At 42.8% G+C, this 20,898-nt stretch overlaps 1 protein-coding gene across 5 annotated transcripts in view; it reads left to right on the forward strand.

The window, feature by feature from the left end:
• Window positions 1–20,898, forward strand: part of LIMS1 (LIM zinc finger domain containing 1) — a 141,350-nt gene that overhangs the window by 69,358 nt on the left and 51,094 nt on the right. For 3 of the 5 annotated variants that reach the window (XM_050922497.1, XM_050922489.1, XM_050922494.1), the window contains exons 1-2: window positions 12,164–12,461; window positions 14,614–14,773. In XM_050922497.1, coding sequence (XP_050778454.1) covers window positions 12,271–12,461; window positions 14,614–14,773 — 351 coding nt within the window. In that variant the 5' untranslated portion in view covers window positions 12,164–12,270. Of the gene's footprint in view, window positions 1–12,163; window positions 12,462–14,613; window positions 14,774–20,898 lie in introns of those variants that run through there. The other 2 variants (XM_050922518.1, XM_050922508.1) reach the window with 1 other exon arrangement.

Genomic DNA, 20,898 nt, shown 5'->3' on the forward strand with positions numbered 1-20,898 from the left:
TTGTTTACTTAAGAAGAGATCTATATAAGACTGACATGTGACTCAGTAAAGAAATAAACACTCTCCTCCATCACCGCAGCTGAAGGTCAGTCCTTCAGTGTGGAGTCTCCAGTGGAGTCGTTGCTATAATAAGAATGTAGTTTAGAGCCAGAATGTCTGGTGTTGACAGTTATCCCAACCATATAAGGAACTACATGGACATACAAGAAGGCTTTCATGAAAGGCCGGGTGTTCAGTTTAGTCAAGATGTTAATTATAGCTGCTGGATGAACTGTTCAGGTCATGGCATTCAGCTTATAAAAACATCAATTGTAGCTACTGTAAGAAGATGCCTAATGCAGGACTAACATTTAATATAATTTCTTCTTTAAATTTACATGCTTATTGTTTGGAACAGCATCTGTGGCAATATGTAATGATAGATTATATTTATTAAATACCTGGTATTGGGAAAGGAAACTGCTATTTTCAAAGGGAAGTACTATAACCCAGCATTACCAAAGTTCACTGGGACATGAAGTTTCATAGAAAATATAAAGATCAATATTGCAGATTTATGTTTATAGTTACAAGAAATGATGATCAAAATAGAATTTACTGGTGGGGTCAAATGCTTTGTAGCTTCTGCTGGCGGAGCTCATTGCACACATGAGGGGCTCCTTGCATCTCTCCATTCCCTGCACAACCTCCCTGTGTGGCACACTGCCACCCTCCTCTGTTTCGGGGACTCACTGCAATCCTCCCACCCCTTCCATCATGTCAAGGCCTGCATGCCCCCCGACTTCTCCACTCTTCTCATTCGAGGCTCTCATTCTCCCCTCACCCATGCCAGAGGCTCTGTGTGTGCCTGTCTTCCCCCATGCCCTCCAATTCTTACTTTTTTTTTTTCTGTTTGAGAGATAAGTCATTCATGATGTCAACATGTTAAACTCCTGGGAGGATGTATGCAATGTAGTTGTAGCCATGTCAATTCCAGGATATTTGAGAGACAAGGTAGTAATATCTTTTATTGGACCAACTTCTGTTGGTGAGGGAGAGGACAGGCATTCGAGCTTTTGAGTATAGAGCTTTTCTTGGGAGAATGGGCAAAGCTGAGATGGGAGGAATTGGGCTGGAAAATTTTAATGGCTGACATCAACCAGTTCTTTAATCTATAGACAATTAGGGTATGTCTACATGCAACTAGACACCCACTGGTGGTCCATGTCAGCTAACTTGGGTTTGTGGGGCTCGGGCTGGAGTCCAGGCTCTTGGACCCACTGAAGTGGGAGCTTGGGCACCTCCAGCCCATGCCTGGATGTCTACACAGCTGTGAAACAGCCCCACAGCCTGAGCCCCATGAGCCTGAGTTGGCTGGCATGGGCGGCCAGCCGACAGTTTTTATTTGCTGTGTAAACATATAACAGGCCTGGCTGAAGCTGATGAGTCTGCTAATTAGATGCAGGGACTCTGTGGCTATGTCTACATATATCTTAATATCAATATCTGTACTCCTCCCCAACGAGGGGAGTAGCGCTGACATCAGTGTTGCCATTTCGGAATAGGGTTAGTGTGGCTGCAATTCGACGGTATTGGGCTCCGGGAGCTGTCCCACAGTGCACCATTGTGACCGCTCTGGACAGCAATCTGGAGTTGGATGCACTGGTCAAGTAGACAGGAAAAGCCCCTCGAACTTTTGAATTTCATTTCCTGTTTGCCCAGCTTGGAGAGCTGATCAGCACAGGTGACCATGCAGAGCTCATCAGCACAGGTAACTATGCAGTCTGAGAATCGAAAAAGAGCTCCAGGATGAGCATGGGAGGTACTGGATCTGATCGCTATATGGGGAGACGATTCCGAGCTAACAGATCTCCGTTCCAAAAGACGAAATGAAAAACATTTGAAAAAATTTCCAAGGCCATGATGCAGAGAGGCCACAGCAGGGACTCAGTACAGTGCCGTGTGAAAGTTAAGGAGCTCAGACAGGCCTACCAGAAAACCAAAGAAGCAAACAGAAGGTCCGGGGCAGGGCCGCAAACATGCCGCTTCTACGCTGAGCTGCATGCAATTCTAGGGGGGTCCGCCACCAGTACCCCACCCCTGTCCGTGGATTCCGAGGTGTCGGTGATCTTAGCCTTGCCTGAGGATTCTGCGGACGGGGAAGATGAGGAGGAGGAAGAGCTTGCAGAGACACACAGCACTCCGTTCTCCCCAACAGCCAGGAGCTTTTTCTCAGCCTGACAGAAGTACCCTCCCAGCCTTCCCAAACCACTATCCCAGACAATGGAGCCATGGAAGGGACCTCTGGTGAGTGTACCTTTTGTAAATATAAAACATGGTTTAAAAGCAAGCATTTTTTTTAATGATTAATTTGCCCTGAGGACTTGGCATGCATTTGCGGCCAGTACAGTTACTGGAAAAGTCTGTTAACATGTCTAGGGATGGAGCGGTAATCCTCCAGGGACATCTCCATGAAGCTCTCCTGGAGGTATTTCAAAAGCCTTTGCAGAAGGTTTCTGGGCAGGGCAGCCTTATTCCGTCCTCCATGGTAGGATACTTGACCACGCCATGCATGTAGCAAGTAATTTGGTATCATTGCATGACAAAGCCTAGCTGCGTATGGTCCCAATGTTTGTTGGCATTCAAACAACATCCATTCTTTATCTCGCTGTGTTATCCTCAGGAGAGTGATATCGTTCATGGTAACCTGGTTGAAATACGGGAATTTAATTAAGGGGACAGAGATGGTTGGGCTGTTTGCCTGTGGCTTAAAAGAAATCCTTCCCTGCATTTAGCCAAGCAGGGGGGAAGAGGGTGGTGGTGATTGCACTGAACTTTTTTGCATTTGGCTAGCTAGGATCCTCCCTGCTACCAGCCACACAGTGGAGGGGAAGGGTGCCTAGCAGCTATCTTCCATGATACCAGCCACACGGTGGGGAGAGGGGTAAAGCGATCATCCCAGAGAATTGGATGGGGGCGGTTTTGGTGCTGCACGTTAACAGGAAAGAAGCAGCACTCAACGGGCTTTGCTTGCTATTTGGGAAAGGAGGGCACTGAATATATGAAGGCTGCAGAAGCCGAAAGACAATGGCTTACTATGGCCGCATGCAAGCCGAATTCTGATGCCCGGCCCTGCATCTGTGATCTCTAACACCAAAGCCGCAGGCACTCAATATTAAGATGCAAAATGCGACCTTGTAGTGAGATCACATGTGCTATGTAAGGTGAATAGTGTTGTTCACTGTGAAAGAGTATAACCATTGTTCTGTAAAATGTATCTTTCTAAATACTTCTCTCCCTTTTTTCCCTCACTCCTGCAGCTGCAAATTTTTCAAGTTTCCCTCCTCTGTCCCGAAGGCTATCTCAGATAAGGCGGCGGAAAAAAAAGACGTGAGACGAAATTTTCTCAGAAATCATTGAAGTGACCTGCAATGAAAGAGCTCATCTGAATGAGTGGAAGGACGTGATATCAAAGTACAGGAAAGATGCCAGTGACCGTGAGGACAGGAGGGACCAACATGAGGACAGGAGAGACGCTCGAGATGAAAGGTGGCGGCAGGAAGATCTGCGGTGACGGGATGCAACTCTGGGGCTCCTGTGTGATCAAACTGACATGCTCCGGCGTCTGGTGGAGCTTCAGGAACAGCAGCAGGATCACAGAGTGCCGCTGCAGCCCCTGTATAACTGCCCTCACTCCACACCATGTTCCTTAGCCTCCTCACCCACCAGACGACTAAGAACGCGTGGGAGGAGACTCCGTGCACCCGCTCATTCCACCCCAGTGGACAGCCCAACCAAAAGGCTGTCTTTATTTTGAAATTTTTTTAGTGGCCTTTTCCTTCCCTCCTTTCCTCCTCGCAAACCCCACCCGGGCTACCTTGTCAGTTCTCTCCCTCTTTTCATAATTAATTAAGAAAGAATACATGATTTTTAAACAGAGTGACTTTATTTCCTTAGGAAGCAAGCGATAATCGAAGGGGAAGGGTGGGTTGCTTACAGGGAATGAGTCAATCGGGGGGGGGGAGGGTTATCAAGGAGAAACAAACAGAACAGTCACACCATACCCTGGACCGTGATGAAACTGGTTTTCAAAGCTTCTCTTATGCGCACCGCTTCCTGGTATGCTCTTCTAATCGCCCTGGTGTCTGGCTGCGTGCAATCAGTGGCCAGGTGATTTGCCTCAGCCTTCCACCCCACCATAAAGGTCTCCCCCTTACTCTCACAGAGATTGTGGAGCACATAGCAAGCAGCAGTAACAATGGGGACATTGGTTTGGCTGAGGTCTGAGTGAGTCAGTAATGTGCGCCAGCGCACCTTTAAACGGCCAAATGCACATTCTACCACCATTCTGCACTTGCTCAGCCTGTAGTTGAACAACTCCTGACCACTATCCAGGCTGCCTGTGTATGGCTTCGTGAGCCATGGTATCAAGGGGTAAGCTGGGTCCCCCAGGTTAACTACAGGCATTTCAACATCCCCAACTGTTATTTTCTGGTCTGGGCAGTAATTCCCTTTCTGCAGCCGTTTAAACAGAATAGTGTTCCTGAAGACGCAAGCGTCATGAACGCTTCCTGGCCATCCCACGTGGATGTTGGTGAAACGTCCCTTGTGATCCACCAGTGCTTGTAGCACCATGGAAAAGTACCCCTTGCGGTTTATGGACTGGGTGCCCTGGTGCTCCGGTGCCAAGATAGGGATATGGGTTCCATCTATCGCCCCACCACAGTTAGGGAATCCCAGTGCAGCAAAGTCATTCACTATGACCTGCACATTTCCCAGAGTCACAACCTTTCGTAGCAGCAGCTTAATGATTGCTTTGGCTACTTGCATCACAGCAGCCCCCAAAGTAGATTTGCCCACTCCAAATTGATTCCTGACTGACCGGTAGCTGTCTGGCATTGCAAGCTTCCAGAGGGCTATCACCACTCGCTTCTCAGCTGTGAGGGCTGCTCTCATCTTGGTATTCTGGTGTTTCAGGGCAGGGGAAAGCAAGTCACAAAGTTCCATGAAAGTGCCCTTACACATGCAAAAGTTTCGCAGCCACTGGGAATCGTCCCACACCTGCAACACTATGCGGTCCTACCAGTCTGTGCTTGTTTCCCGGGCCCAAAATTGGCATTCAGTGGCTAGAACCTGCCCCATTACCAGCATGATCTCCAAAGCACAGGGGTCCACGGTTTGAGAGAATTCTGTGTCCATGTCCTCATCACTCTCGTCGCCGCACTGCCGTAGCCGCCTCCTCCTCGCCTGGTTTTGCAGGTCTTGGTTCAGGATAGACTGCACGAGAATGCGCGAGGTGTTTACAACGTCCGTGATTGCTGTCTTGAGCTGAGCAGGCTCCATGCTTTCTGTGCTATGGCGTCTCCACAGTTCATCTAGGAACAAAGGCGCGAAACAGTTGTCTGCTACTTGCACGGAGGGAGGGGTGAGGCTGTACTCAGAACTATCCGCAACAATGTTTTTTGCCCCATCAGGCACTGGGATTTCAACCCAGAATTCCAATGGGTGAGGGAGACTGCGGGAACTATGGGATAGCTATGGGATAGCTACCTACAGTGCAACGCTCCAGAAATTGACACTAGCCTCGGTACATGGACGCACACTGCCGAATTAATGTGCTTAGTGTGGCCACGTGCACTTGACTTTATACAATCTGTTTTAAAAAAACAGCTTCTGTAAAATTGGAATAATCCCGTAGTGTAGACATACCTTTAGTGTAGGGTGCCTATTTTTATGGATAAGCTATTTCATGCAATGTCTCACTGCAAAGGTGTTAAAGTACTTCTGATATGTTGTGGTAATTATTGGAATGCTGGCATAAAGGTATTCAGGAATAGCTAGATGGGGGGCAGTGGTGGGAGGAAAAGGAATGTAATCAAAGGTAACTTAAAGAAGGGTGTAAAGATAAAAATTACCCATGTTCTATATATTTCACACAAAACAGGGATTCTCTAGAAAACATTTTTCATCAGCAAAAGAAAATATAACACTTTCTGAAACATCTTAAAAAAAGGTATTGTTGAAATATCTCTTCTCTCCCACAAATTCTAGTTTAAGATTACTTTAACTGATTATTATGATCTAGAAAGATCCTTGTGGGAAGATGCCTCTTATCAAATTCCTGTAATATTCACTTTCCAGTAAAGAAATGGAAAATGAATTCTCTGTAGTAGCAGATACCAAGCACATTTGTTTACACTGGCATAAGTTTATACTGAATTATGTTATAAAGGCTGTCTGTCATCTACCCTGTAGATAATTCTCTGTGAAAAAATCACTGTAGTTTTTGGAAACACTCAACTTTGACCTAATTCTGACCATGTTGAAGTCTGTAGATATTTTCTTATCATCTTAAATGGGAGCAGAGTTAGGCCAGTGTTGAGGACTTTTGAAAATCCCATCCATAATTTACAATTAAAACACTAGAAAAAGAAGAATTACTCCTTTCTTCAAATTAATTTGTAAGAACCATTTGATTTTGGGAACACTTGCCCAACAATTACAAAAACTAATATTTTGGTCACTTAAGACAATATTAAATTTTAAGTTTAATGATAATGAGGAGAATCCAGTTCAGCACTTTAAAAAAAGTTGGTGTAGAATTTTATGCAGGGTCCTGGAAAGCCATGTATATTTAATAGCAAGTGGAAATTGAATGACTTTTTTCTAACTACTGGCTGTATATGTGTGTGTGTTCCATTGCACAAAGGCTGCTGATTAATTTATTTAAAATTAAATCATCCTTTTGTATGTCGCGGATATAGAGGGGGAGGATTGTGCTGTGAGTTTTTATCCTGCTCTGCAATAACTTGACCTTGTACAGGGAATGTAGCTGCTTTGCTTTCAGGAGGTCAGCAGTGACACAGCAGCCTTTCAGATGAGGCAGACAACATTATTTCATTGTAGTGCAATTAAGTCACCAATGGCAGTTGTTATTGCCAAGCACCTAGTTTGGAGCTGTGACTGTTCTGCACATCTATTTGTGGAATGAAGTAAAATGTTCTACCAGCAGCAAGTCCTGCTGAGCTTTCTCTATAAAAGTCCCCCTCTTTGATCTAAGATAGATACCCAAAATATTCAGCCTGGTTTTAATACTCACTAGACAAAAGACAGTTTTAAATAATTCTTCATGTACTGTAGAATTGACTTAGTAGCAATCGTTACAGCTTCTGTTAATTAAAACAACTTATATGGTATCATCCACATTATGTGACATTACAGTTGGGGTTGTATCTGTGTCCTCATTATGCATCTGATTTTTCAGAAGGTTCATATTAGAATCCCTCGATTGGAGTCCTGTCTCATGCCATATTGAATGCAGGTACCTCATCTGTTGTGGATTAATCCCCTGCCTAGCGTTTGTGTTTTAAAAGCACAAAAATCCTTGTAAATGGTCAAAATCTTTTGGGGCCAAATTCCCAAGTAAGATTTTTACTTATATCAGTCTCTCTCCATTGTAACCAGTGTCACTTCTGAGTCATAGCAGTGTAAACTGGTAGAAGTTCAGAATCAGGCTCCTTTTATTTATTTAACCTTTGTAGTCATGTCACTTTAAGGAATCTGGCTCTAAAACCAGCCAGCAAGATTAAAACAGCCTTTGTGGACTCAGATGTTGAGATAAACACAACTTTTTGTAGCTGGTACCACTCCTAATGAGGAGAACAGGAGCCACATGGCTAACGTGCCATAAAAACTTTTGATATGCAGCTCAGGGTACACTTTCATTGTTATTACAAAACGTTTCTGTGGCATCAGAAGTTTGCACAGTGTTTTACACCACAGATAAGAAGAGGCAGGTTGAGATTCTGAGTACAAAAGGTGAGAAAGCCGCCTTGGCTCTCTTGGGATTCTAGACTGCTGCAGGAACTGAAAAGGGCCACAGCATAAATTAGAGGAGCCCCTGGGGCCCTCAATTTATGGCAGCCTCCTGAGAGCAACCTAGAGGATGCTTGGCACTGCTAGCTATCTAAACAAGAAAAGACAAATAAGAATACAGAGGACAACTGAAGAGAATGGGTAAAGATTTGATATTCGCGCCCCCGCCCCCTTTAGGAAGTGGTATTTTTGAAGAAGGACTTGCAAGAAGAGGAGGCTTGGGTGGAAGAGGAGAGGGAGGTTGTTTTGGGTGCTGGGTGGAGCAAATTAGAAGTCACAAATCTTAAGACTGGGGAAAGGGATGCAGGAAACAGTAAGGTAAAAATATTGGGAAAAGCTTAGGCATCAGAAGGGGGAGCAGGGAAATGAGAGCATAGATGTATATGGAAGTTGCACTGAAATGGAATGACACTGGTATATGTAAGAAAAAGAATCTGGCCCAAGAGGTTTTGCCCATTTAAGATGATTTGAGGGCTTTTAAAACACAAAAACTAGTTCATAAACTGTTCTGGCAAGCGGTTGATCCTGTTGTGACAACAGCCTGTCATTTTTTTTTTTTTTTTTTTTGCTGCTTTAAAAATAATGACTTACTGAGATATTAAGACTAAAAAATTGGCCATCAAACGTGTGGTAACTTTATAGTTTCATTAGGATTTTTGACATGTTGACTTAGTGGTCCTCTTGAACTCCTTAGTTCATCCTGCAGCAGCTGGATGATTTGACATGATTAGACTGCAGCTCTGGGGCTAGAGCTTTGACAACCATCAACACTCAGTTTTTAAATGCCAGAACAGCACTCTGTCATTGAATGAAGAGGACAGGAACTGTAAAAGCATCTAGAATACAAAAAAGTATCTTGTGTTTTTACAAAATAGTAATTAATACATCTATCAAAACTCCTAAATAAATTTCTCTGAATTGGAGCAACATTTAAATCATTTAAACAGAAGGTGCTACACTAGCTGACTACCAGCACAAACATTGGACATATGTATCTATTTTTGAGTTTACATTGACTTTTTTTGGGTCAACGAAAGTGTCATTGGAAAGTCAATTCCACCTTGAGAAGAGCGCTCACAGGTATATGGGAGAAGATTAATAAAAGAATAGTGATACTAGGGTAGAGTGCAGCAGCACTTTACGTGTAGAGAGGGGGGTTCAAATTCAAACAGATTTTCTTTCTTTAAGGTTTTAGGGGAAAATTTTTTTAAAGGCGGTTGCATTGTGCTTTTTAACTCCACCAATCTAAAATATAAACCTTAAACTAAGAAAAGTGCCCCAAATGAGAACCAGATCACCTCTCTGTGTAAACTGCTGTTGCGATATTGCTATAGTACTGTATTCGTTTTGATCCTGCATTTCCAATAGAGCTAATATGGAAGAGGACAAGGAACACGATAGTGGTTACATCTCCACTGCTATACCTACACTGCCTGTTGTTCGTCATTGGTGCCGCAGTAGAATCATAGAATCGTAGGATTGGAAGGGACCTCGAGAGGTCATCTTGTCCAGTCCACAGCACTCATGGCAGGACTAGTATTCTCTAGACCATCCCAGACAGGTGTTTGTCTAACCTGCTGTTAAAAATCTCCAATGATGGAGGTTCCCCAGGAGCAGTAAAAGTACTATGTCGTCAGGGCTTCCAGTTGTTTCAGCACCATGTTCTGAATCTATCCTCTGACCAGGGGCATTAGGACATAGTGCTATAGCCTCAGCCCTGTCTGTGCTAGAATGTTCACTGTGACAGACACAGCATTGCTGTCAGCGGGTCCATTATATTCTAGTATGGATGCAGCCTGCGATACTAGCACCAGGAGCAGTAAAAGTACTATGTCGTCAGGGCTTCCAGTTGTTTCAGCACCATGTTCTGAATCTATCCTCTGACCAGGGGCATTAGGACATAGTGCTATAGCCTCAGCCCTGTCTGTGCTAGAATGTTCACTGTGACAGACACAGCATTGCTGTCAGCGGGTCCATTATATTCTAGTATGGATGCAGCCTGCGATACTAGCACCAGGAGCAGTAAAAGTACTATGTCGTCAGGGCTTCCAGTTGTTTCAGCACCATGTTCTGAATCTATCCTCTGACCAGGGGCATTAGGACATAGTGCTATAGCCTCAGCCCTGTCTGTGCTAGAATGTTCACTGTGACAGACACAGCATTGCTGTCAGCGGGTCCATCATATTCTAGTATGGATGCAGCCTGCGATACTAGCACTGAGCACCAGTATCAGGGTAGGAGGGATACTGAACACATGACTATTACTGTGATAGCAGCACTGTTAGTTGAACCAGGGTACCATAACTCTAAAACATGTTTTTTAAGTATCCTTTTATATCACACAAGCTCCAAAGAAACAATTACAAATTTTATCTCCTCTCATACACATGCCACATATTCTACTTCAAAATTACAGTGAAAAAAGGGAGGAAAAAATGTTTGCTTGTCAAATATCAATAAACAAAGTTTAAGGTGGTGGGACAATAGCCCTATCCACACTACATTTTTAAGTATGATTTTTGTGATTGGTTAGATGCACAGTCAGCTTAACCATGTACAAGTGACATGATTCAGTTTGTGTCCACACAGCATCTTTTCTGATATGACAGCTATGTTTGTGCATCTGAACCTCACATGCTACCTAACCATGTGCTAAGAGAGTGTTCTATGCAAAGTTGCAAAATAGCTTGACCTGCTGAACTGGGTACCATGTGCTAGCCTACGTCTCTGCCAAGGGTGACAGACTTTTTAATCATGTTGTGTGTGGATTCAAATCATGTTTAGAGCCAACCATGTCAGAAAACACTTTCAAATTTGTTTTAAAAATGTAATGCAAACAAGTCCTTTGGAATGGAGTCGTCTTTTCTTTTCAAAGACACTGGCATTTATTAAAAATGAAAGATTTGAATGGAGTTCCCTTGATTTTTGTCAGGGGGTTTTGTAAGACCCCTGTGTTGTGTGCTGTTCCTGAACTGTATATTTGTTCGCACTTCCTTCCCCCTATTCTCCTTCCTCACTTTCTCAGACTTCCCTCTAACAATCAAATTCTCTGGATACCGAAACCCTCTTCCAGAAAAGGCAAAATACATATGGTTTGCTATTCATTTTTGTAATCAGTTACTACTAAAACTGAGTTGAACGTGAGGTGTCAGTTACTTGAAAGAACTTTCAAAAATCTATTTTGGTTTGAAGTCCTAAGCTGTCAGAGGCTGGGCCTAGCATCGCTGCCTAAAATGTGACAAAAAAGTATAACTATTGTCTGCAAATCCAGACTTTTTTTCCTTCCAGAAAGAGTAAAGGTACTTAATCTCCTGGGATAGAACAACTTCTCCTACTAAGAAATCTGCAGTTGGAGTGCGGGGACTCATATCAAATTGAATGTTGCATTAAAATAATTACTGTATAATAAAACCCATATGAACAGACTTTCCTGGGACAATTTGAGGAGCAGAGAGAGGAAAAGCTAGGGGGTTGGACTAGATGACCTCCTGAGGTCCCTTCCAATCTTGATATTCTATGATTCTGTGAAATGGTATATAGTCAGCTTCAGAAGTCGTCATCATTGTGATGATAAGACAGTTGACATCCTTATAATGTGCTGCCCCCCCCTTCCCTAATAGCCATATTAAATTCTTTCAGCTTTCAGATCTGTATGGGATTCATCTGTCAGTGCAGTGCTGTAAACACAACCTGGTAACTTAAAATCAAGATTATACATCAGCATCTAGAACTTATTTGGCAGTTCAGTTAATGATGTGTGAGACAAAATAGAAAATAACCTATCCACTTGTAGCTATATCTTCTTTGCAATGCTGGCAGAAAGAAAAATGTTTATCAATAAACTCAGCACATTTGACTGAGAAGATACATAAGGAGCACACATTGTAAAAGATTAATTTTACAATCTAGGCTAATGGAAGTTTAAAGCAATTTGTATCTAATGGTATAGAATACTTTTCTTGGTGTGTTCATGATACAGTATTATTGGAACCATTTCCCCCAGTAAATAGTAACTATTAATGAGTTTGACAGTGAATATGTTGAGTCATATATGCTTATCATAAAATAGCTCTTCTGTGTCTGAATGGAATTCTTATTATCAGCAATAGATAGCGAAGACTGTATGTACTGTCCAAGTTTGTATTACAACCTTGTAATGGAATGTGTTCCAATGCATCTTAGCAAATCACAGCATGTCATTCTCACTCCTCTACTGGTGAACTTTTAACTTGAAACTCTAGCAGAGGGCTTGGCAAGGCTAAGTAACTGATGTGAAACTGTGGAAGTAAATCACTTTGCTGGGAACAAGGGGAAGTCCTGCATATTGTGACTCCCAACTTTATTGTCTGCAGCTTCTTTGCACAATAGCAGTTGATTTTTTTTAAAATAAGGATTAAATTAATTGAATTTCCAATTATGGAAAATATGGAATTCCAAAGCAGAGCTCACTCCTATATGATTCCAGAGAATGAAGAAGTTCCACACAGGGGTATTCATGATGTCCATAATACCAATGGAAATGAAGGCGAGAAAGCAGTGTCAAAATTACAACGTAGGCACAGTGACATAAAAGTATACAAAGAATTTTGTGACTTTTATGCAAGATTGTAAGTTCACTTTCTGGGGTTGGGATGTTACTGTGGTAAAATAATTTTAAAATCTGCAGTAGTTTTTTTCCAATGAAATTTCATGTAGAATGTGTTTGAATCACTTTCTAACGTAAAGCTTACTATTCCTAGGATAAATTTATAGTTTTGATTTCTTCCAAAACTTGCAATAGTTGCTGTAAACAAAACCAAACTTTAATTTCAGTAGGTTTTATTTCAGTTACATGTATTAGGTTGGATTTGTCAAATAGACTATGTGCTCTTAAAGAGACTTCTGATATTAGGTTCTGTAAATTATGGGGGAAATGTGTAAACTGTCCCATTGGTAACAATAGAAAACCATTCTACTTTCATCAGTAGTGCTATAGTAATACATATTTCTCAAAGGAAAGTGAAGAAATATATGTGCATTTTTGGGAGAAAGGAGGGTTATAAGGCATTGTTTTGTTGGAAGCTATAATTTTCAAAGGTTCTTTATTTTATGTGGTTGCCTAGATTATTTCATATCTGACAAATGCTGACAGTTGAAATTCTAAGCTATAGTCTTCGTTTATCATTCTTAGTATTCAACAGCTGTTGAGCTCTAAAGAAAGGTCACAATTTATATTGTGATCAATATTCACGTCACATCCAGTTTATTCTGTTATTGGGTATGACAAATGAAGCGATTCAGTTGTCTTCCATAAAGCACAATGGTTTTGATGGAAATAGATTGTGGAGAAAGGCAGTTAGCTTTAGAGCTTAAACACAACTGTTTGCGCTTAACATTTCTTTTTGTATGTGTTTGACTGAAACCCCTGTGGAATAAAATGTTCTTGGTCTGATTCTCTTTGTCAGGTATTTTGCTCATGCAGGTATCTCTCTGGAAGACACCTTTTTCTGTAAAGTGCTGTAGAATAGAAAAAAGCAGCAGATTAATAATAACTAGTCAAGTGTTTCTTTAAGCAGGGGCTTGCCTTTTTTGTGGTACAACAGGGTAAGGAATAGACCAGCTTTCCATTATTTAATAAAATGTATACTTGCTAGTACTTCGTATCAGATTGTTCCTGCACAAGGTGCTGAGCATCCTCCAGCTCCTATTGAAATCAATGGGAGTCACGGGCACTCAGCACCTTGTGTGGGATTGAGCTTTTTATATCTATAGATACAATCTGATTTTTTTCTGAACAATAAAATCTGTTTATTTTTGAAAAATAAAGCAGAGATTGTTTTATAAACTTCTGATTAAATGTTTGGATCAAATCAGATTACCAGCAAATTCAAATACCTGAAATAGTTCTTGAATACACTCTAGAACATATTCTGCTAACATTTGTCAGATGTTGTGAAACTTAAGAGTTGTCCTGTACATTCTCCATGTTACAGATAAGTATTCAGTAGAAAGCTTAGTCTCAAAGACTTAAGTTTTGTGAATTTAGATTTAAGCAAGAAAACTTCTTGCTGTGTGAAAAATCAAGCATGGACTTTGAAATTTTAGAGTAGTTTCTCATTTGATTGTAAAGTAGCTGTTTTGATTTATTGCAGATGAGGATTTGTCCTTAATGATAGAGTTTAGTTCCTCTGGTATTTGCAAATATTGCATTATAATGTTTTTACTACATGCCTTTAAGAAGCACACCCAAGAACATTAAATATGTTCTATCCTTTTTGTTGATGACTCAAATCTTTTGAATTGGTTTTGAATTGATACTCACTTTCAGAACAATATTCTTGCTTTGATCTCAGATGGGGAAACATCTTTAATTACTGAGGAAATTGGCTCTTGTCTTCCATAATCATTGTAATTGTTTATTTCCTTTTGTTTCTTATAGTGCTTGATTGAATGAAAATATAACCTGTTTTTTTTCCCCTCATACAAGCCTGAACATACATTTTTTATCAAAAGTTCTTAGAATAGGGTGCTGCTTTGACCAAAAAAAAAAAAAAAGAAAAAAAGGAAACATCTCACAACTTTCTCCTCATTAAGGGACTGCTGCAACTCCTGTTATAGTCAGTGGAAAGATTTCCATGACTTCAGTGAGAGTTTGATTGGGACAGTTGGCTTTTCAAAAGAGAGTGAAATAAAATCAGTGGAACTGAATGTTTCCTTTTTCTTTATCCCCTCATTTTAGAGAAGATCAACAATCTCTTTCTGGTTTGTTTTTTATTACAGTAATATGGCAAATGCTCTTGCAAATGCCATATGTGAGCGCTGCAAAGGGGGCTTTGCACCTGCTGAGAAGATTGTTAACAGCAATGGTGAACTGTACCATGAACAGTGTTTTGTGTGTGCCCAGTGCTTTCAGCAGTTCCCTGAAGGACTCTTTTACGAGGTAAGTTAGTTAAAATATTTTTCTCCCCTCAGTTCCTTGGCTTTTATTTTTTATAATGTACAAATGATAAATACTGACAGTGCATTTGTTTATAAAATATTATCACAGAATGGTAGGAGCATTCTTTGAAAAGAAATATCCAGCAGAGACAGCGGGAAGTAGAGGCATTTCTAGTTTTGCCTTTAAAGACACATTATGGGACATTTCTTTGACACACGTACATAATGTGGGTGTTCAGGAGTTTTGCCTATAAAGACACATTATGTACATCATACTGGAAGCATGCAGAAAGCACAGCTACTAAAATGAAATGTAACCTAGAGAGTGAAATCCTGACCCCACTGACTTCACTGTGGTCAGGATTTCACCCAGAGTGTTTCTATTAGAGATGAGCCCATGATGTGACATTCAAATTCAGATTTGAACGTACCCAGAGTATGATAGGATTTGGATCAGGTATTCCACTTCAGGACCATCTCTAGTAAGGTTTAGCATTTTAAACTAACAAAATGAAAACAATTCTGAATTAATGCTTTGCTCATTTCATTGTATTATACTGTCAGAATTTGTATCACTTTTGTTGTGCAATTCCTTGGCATAGCAATCTGGGGATATTCTAAATCAATTGTTAAACATTGAATTTAAGGATCCATTAGCATATTTTTCTAAAATGTATGTTCTCTCAGGTCAAATATGTATTTTAATTTTAATCCAGTTTTTCCCCCTCTTTTCTCTTTCATGGGGATTCAGGTGGGTTATTTTCACCTAGTACAAAGTGACCTTAGAGAGAGCTTTTGACCAGTCTATAAAATATTGAGTGATTTGTATAGGACAGACTAAAACCTGTGAGATAGGCAAGTATTGTCCATGTAAAGATTTGTTACATTACAATCTCAGAATGGAGTAAACCAGCTCTTACTAACCTATTCACATTGTCTAGGCTTCTAAGGTGCTTCAGACACGATGCAGTGTGAAAAGAAGCAGTATTATTATTTCAGTTAATACTCTCACCAAGTCCCCAGGCCCTTCCTATTTTCCTGTACAGTCAGAATCTTTGGACTTTCTCTCCATCAAATGCATATCTTGTGTCTTTATTTTCACTGGTGCTATTTCTAATTCAGAAGTAAAGGAGATACAGCTGGAGGTGGGCTAGGCTGTTGGGTGGCATAGTGGGAGCAGGAGCTTGGTTTGGCAACAGGAGCTTGGTTTCAGAGCAGCGCAAACAGCCAGGTAAGGAGGGGAAGAACATCCGGAAGCAGGAGGATGCCTGGCTGTGAAGGGGGAAAAGAATACTGAGAACTGTAGGGCTGCAAAAGCAGAGTAGGGAGGGGCAAGGCTGGGCAGAGGTGGAGAAGTGGGTGGGAGAGGAGTAGTGGGGAAGAGACAGTCAAGCACAGAGAAATAAGTAACAGGGTGAGGCAAGGCTACTGGGAGAAGGGAAGGAGGATAGGTTTGAAGAGGCAGTTGGGTAGAAGCCATTAACTGGGACCTGATCAGGAGGAGATCTATATCTGGGACATGCTGTAGTGGCTGCCAGAAGGCATCTGGAAGGAGAGTGTGTAGCATATTGGCTGTTAGGAGAGGAGACTGGGCAGGCTGATTGCTGTGAGCTTGCTGAGAATTTGCTATTCTTTGACTGGCTTGAGGATCCAGTCCTGCAGGAATTCTGCAAATCCTCAGATGTTGGAGCAGTTCTTGGGTACCATTGTAGTGGCACAGTAGAAGGAAGGACTTGAATCACAGCTCAGCCTATTTTTGCACCTAACCCAAAAAGATTAAAATCCCTTTAGTGCTCACACACAGCCATATGTGAATAGTCTCAAAGAGCATAAGCAAGTTTCCCTGTGTTGTTTGGATGTATCTAGGCTCTGCATCAACAATGAAGCAAATGCCTCTCCCCTCCCACATTATCTGTTTAATGTCTCCCTTAACATTCTTGTCTATGGTGTGAAAGCACCTATTGTCTGGCCAAGATGGAAGAAAGACAGGAGCCACTGGATATGGTTTATACATGGATTCTAAGGCCAGAAGGGATGATTCTGATCATCTAGTCTGACCTTCTGTATAACACAGGCCGTAGAACTTCTCCAAAATAATTTCTAGAGCAGAACTTTTAGAAAAAACATCCGAGTTTGATTTAAAACTTGTCAATGATGGAGAACCCACCATAACCTTTGGTAAATTGTTCCGATGGTTAATGTCCCTCACTGTCAAAAATGTATACCTTATTTCCCATCTATATTTACCTAGCTTCAACTTCCAGCCATTAGATTGTGTTACACTTTTCTCTGCTAGTTTGAAGAGCCCATTATTGAGTGATTTCTTCCCTTTGTAGATACTTATGAACTGTAATCAAGACACCCCTTAAGTTTCTTTTTGTTAAGCTAAGTAGATTGAGCTCTTTGAGTCTGTCACTATAAGGCATGTTTCTTCTTCGAGTGCTTGCTCATGTCGATTCCATTGTAGGTGTGCACGTGCCCACATGCACAGCCATTGGAGATTTTTGCCTTAGCGGTACCCTTAGGGCTGGTTGTAGCTCCTCCTAGAGCAGGGGTGGGCAAACTATGGCCTGCAGGCCACATCTGGCCCACGGGACTGTCCTGCCCAGCCCCCGAACTCCTGGTCCGGGAGGCTAGCCCCCGGCCCCTCCCCCGCTGTCCCTCCTCACCGCAGTGTCAGCTCGCTCACTCTGCCAGTGGTGCAATGCTCTGGGCAGCAGGGTTGTGAGCTCCTCAGGCAGCACAGCTGCAGAGCCTGGCCTGTGCTGCGTGGTGGCAGCAGCAGCGTAGCTGTAGTGCCACCAGCCACCGGTGCTCCAGGCAGCGCAGTAAGGGGGCAGGGAGTAGGTGGGGAGTTGGATAGAGGGCAGGGGTGGTGGTCAGAGGGTGGGGGTGTGGATAGGAGTCGCGGTGGTAGGGGGGGAACAGGGAGTTGAATGGGGGCAGGGGTACCAGAGGGCAGTCAGGAAGGAGGGGGAGTTGGATGGGACGGAAGGGGGGAGTTGGGGCAGGGGTTCTGGGGGCAGTCGGGACAGGGAGAAGGGATGTGAGGATGGGGCAGGGGTCTCAGAGGGGCCTTCAGGGAACGAGGGGGTTGGATGGGTCAGGAGTCCTGGGGGGCAGTCAGGAAGGGGGGGGTTGATGGGGCAGAAGGGGTCAGGGGTTCTGAGGGCAGTCAGGGGACAGGGAGATGAGGTGGTTGGATGGGCAGGGGTCCTGGGAGGGCCATCAGGAATGAGAGGAGGGGTTGGATGGGAAGGCGGGGGCTTGGGGACAGTTAGGGGACAGGAAGTGAGGGTGTATGGATGGGGCAGGGGTCCCAGAAGGGCCATCAGGGAATGAGGGCCAGGTAGGAGGTGGGGGCCGGTCCACAACCCTCCCGCAACTGGCCCTCCATACAATGTAGAAAACACGATGCGGCCCTTAGGTCAAAAAGTTTGTCCGTCCCTGCTGTAGAGTGCTGCACTCGTGCTGTGGTATATCAGGTGCTGCCGGCCCACGCCCTCTCTATTCCTTCTTAATGGCCTTGGTGGTCAGTCAGAGTGCCTCTCTTGGTTGTCCAGAGCAAGCAGTTTCTTCCATTGGACTTCTTGCCTTTGGGCCTTTGATGATTAGTGTTAAGTAGTTGTTAAGTGCATAGTGAGTTGACAGTTAAGGTCTCAGCTGGGACTTCCCCCCAAGTGGGGCATGCCCCGAGTCCCCAGGTTTAAGCCCTGCTCAGTTTGTGGCAGGCTTATGCCTGTGAGTGACCCCTATGCAAGGGCAACACTAGGGAGGGGCATGAATGGTCACATGCCCCTCTCCAGATGCCTGGGGGAGGGGCGCATTCCAGAGGGGGGGAGCTGTCCCTGTTCTATCCTGCCCACCAGCTGTGCTTGGTACATGCCTAGACCAGAGTAGCCTGTCTGCCTGAGCTTGCTGGAGTCGATGTTCCTGCCACTGCCTATCCGATAAGCAGAGAAGCAGGGGAGCTTCTTTCTTGCAGTTATGGGGCAAAATAGGTGGGCTCAGGGGAGGGAGGAAGGGAAGCAGGGAGGAACGGGGGCTGCCAGGGACACAGGGGATGATCATGGGAGGATGAGGGGAGGCAGTATAGGACAGGGCTGGGAGGCTGGTGCAGGGGAGGGGCAAGGAAGGAGTGGCTGGCCTGGATGGGTGTCTTGGGGAGGGAGCAGCAGGGCCAAGGGCTAGCCATGAGAGGCATGTTTGGGGGCTGCAAAACCCATGCAGGATGGTGGATTTCTGTGGGAGAGAAGTTTCTTGGCCTGGGTTCTTCCAGCCACACGGTAAGCTAGACGGAAATCCCTAATGTGCTTTTAGCAATGCATAGGATTCCTTTAAAGCCATAAGGGTAGGAAACAGGTATTTTACTTTAAATAAGGCCCAGCCTGAGTTCAAACTATTGCATGAGTGCAGAATCAGACTCATATTTCATGAAAGAAAACCAAACTTCTCATATGACCTGGGCCAGCCTACTAGTAGCTGGTGAGCACTTTAAATTCCAGTGCATCCTCCAAATGTTTGTTGTGTGTTGATATGAAATTCAAAGGAGGATGAGGATGGTCTTATGGTTAAAACACTGGCTTCTCTTTATAAGACCTAAATATTATTATTTTGCCACAGACTTCCTTTATGCGAGTCACTTAATTTGTCTCTGTCTTAGTTTCCCTATCTGTAAAATGGGGATAATTCTTAGCTAGGAAGGACATGTGATGATGAACTTGTCTGTGAAACTTTGTAAGAATGTGCTATAGTAGCACAAAATATTTATTAAAATATTAGGGATGAGACTTTAAAGCAATGTTTCTCAAACTGGGGTCGCCACTTCTGTAGGAAAAGCCCCATGCGTGCTGGGCCAGTTTGTTTATCTGCGCTATCCACAGGTCTGGCTGATTGCAGCTCCCACTGGCCGCGGATTGCTGCTCCAGACCAATGGGAGCTGCTGGAAGCAGCGCGGGCCAAGGGAGTTCAGGCGATAAGCTGCTATATGTAAAGATATTGAAAAGATTGGCATGTTTACCAGAGAGACGTGCTAGGATTTTCAGAAGAGCCCCAGGAGTTAAGTGCCCAACTCTCATTGAACTTCAGTGGGGTTTCAGTGTCTAACTTTCCTACCCTCCTTTGAAAATCCTAGCTGAGATGAATGAGAGAGGACCAATAAATGTGTAGAAAACCATTACTGATACAGAAAAGATAGATTAGGAACTTCTGTTGATCCTGTCTCATACTGTGAGAACAAGGGGATATTAAAATAAGTTGAAAGGCAAATTCAAATCTTGTAAACGAAATTATATTTTCACACAATTCAAAACTAGCATGTGGAACTCACTGCAATCTCATTGAGGCCAGAAGCTGAGGAATCCAAAAATGATTAGACATCTATGGATAGTAAGAATATCAAAGACCTCCTGAGGTCCCTTCCAACCCTGATATTCTATGATAATAGTAATTACACGGTAAACGAAATACCCAGAGGAATTTTGGAAAGGATATAAACCCTTAACATGCTGTAGGGCGTAAACTAACCTCTACTATTGAGGAATAGGAGTAAACTTTTCCTGGGGCACCTTAGACCATAGCTGACTACTGCAGAGTTTCTTGAACCTTGTTCTGAAGCATCTGGTGCTGGTTCCTGTTAATGACAGAATACTGGACTAGGTTGACCACTAGTCTGATCCAGTCTCATAATTTGGCAATTCCTATATTTCGATGTTCCTGTTATTAGAAACAAGTATGACAGATTTTTGGATCCATCTATATATAACTGAACACTCTCAATTTTAAATATATATATTTAAAATAGCTATTAAATTAACCCTATGCAATATGAATTCTCTAACCAAATTATGTATTAAAAATAAAGCAAAACAAAAAAAAACTTAGTAAACTAAGCAGCATCTGTTGTTCATCTTGTTAAACTGCCAATTTCACAATAAATCCTGATTTGCACAGTTTATATTACTGAATGCTGTATGCAGGGTCAGAAAAGGTGGGTAAATATGCATTTATTTTTTGGATTACTAATAATGCACTACAGTGCTGCATTTAATTGTATGTTACCAGCTGCCTCATTATTCACTTTATTTTTATTTTTTCTGCAAATGAAATATTCCTTTTATTACAAGT

The sequence above is a fragment of the Gopherus flavomarginatus genome, chromosome 1 (genome assembly GCF_025201925.1).
Source record: "Gopherus flavomarginatus isolate rGopFla2 chromosome 1, rGopFla2.mat.asm, whole genome shotgun sequence".
NCBI classification, from domain to species: Eukaryota; Metazoa; Chordata; order Testudines; family Testudinidae; genus Gopherus; species Gopherus flavomarginatus.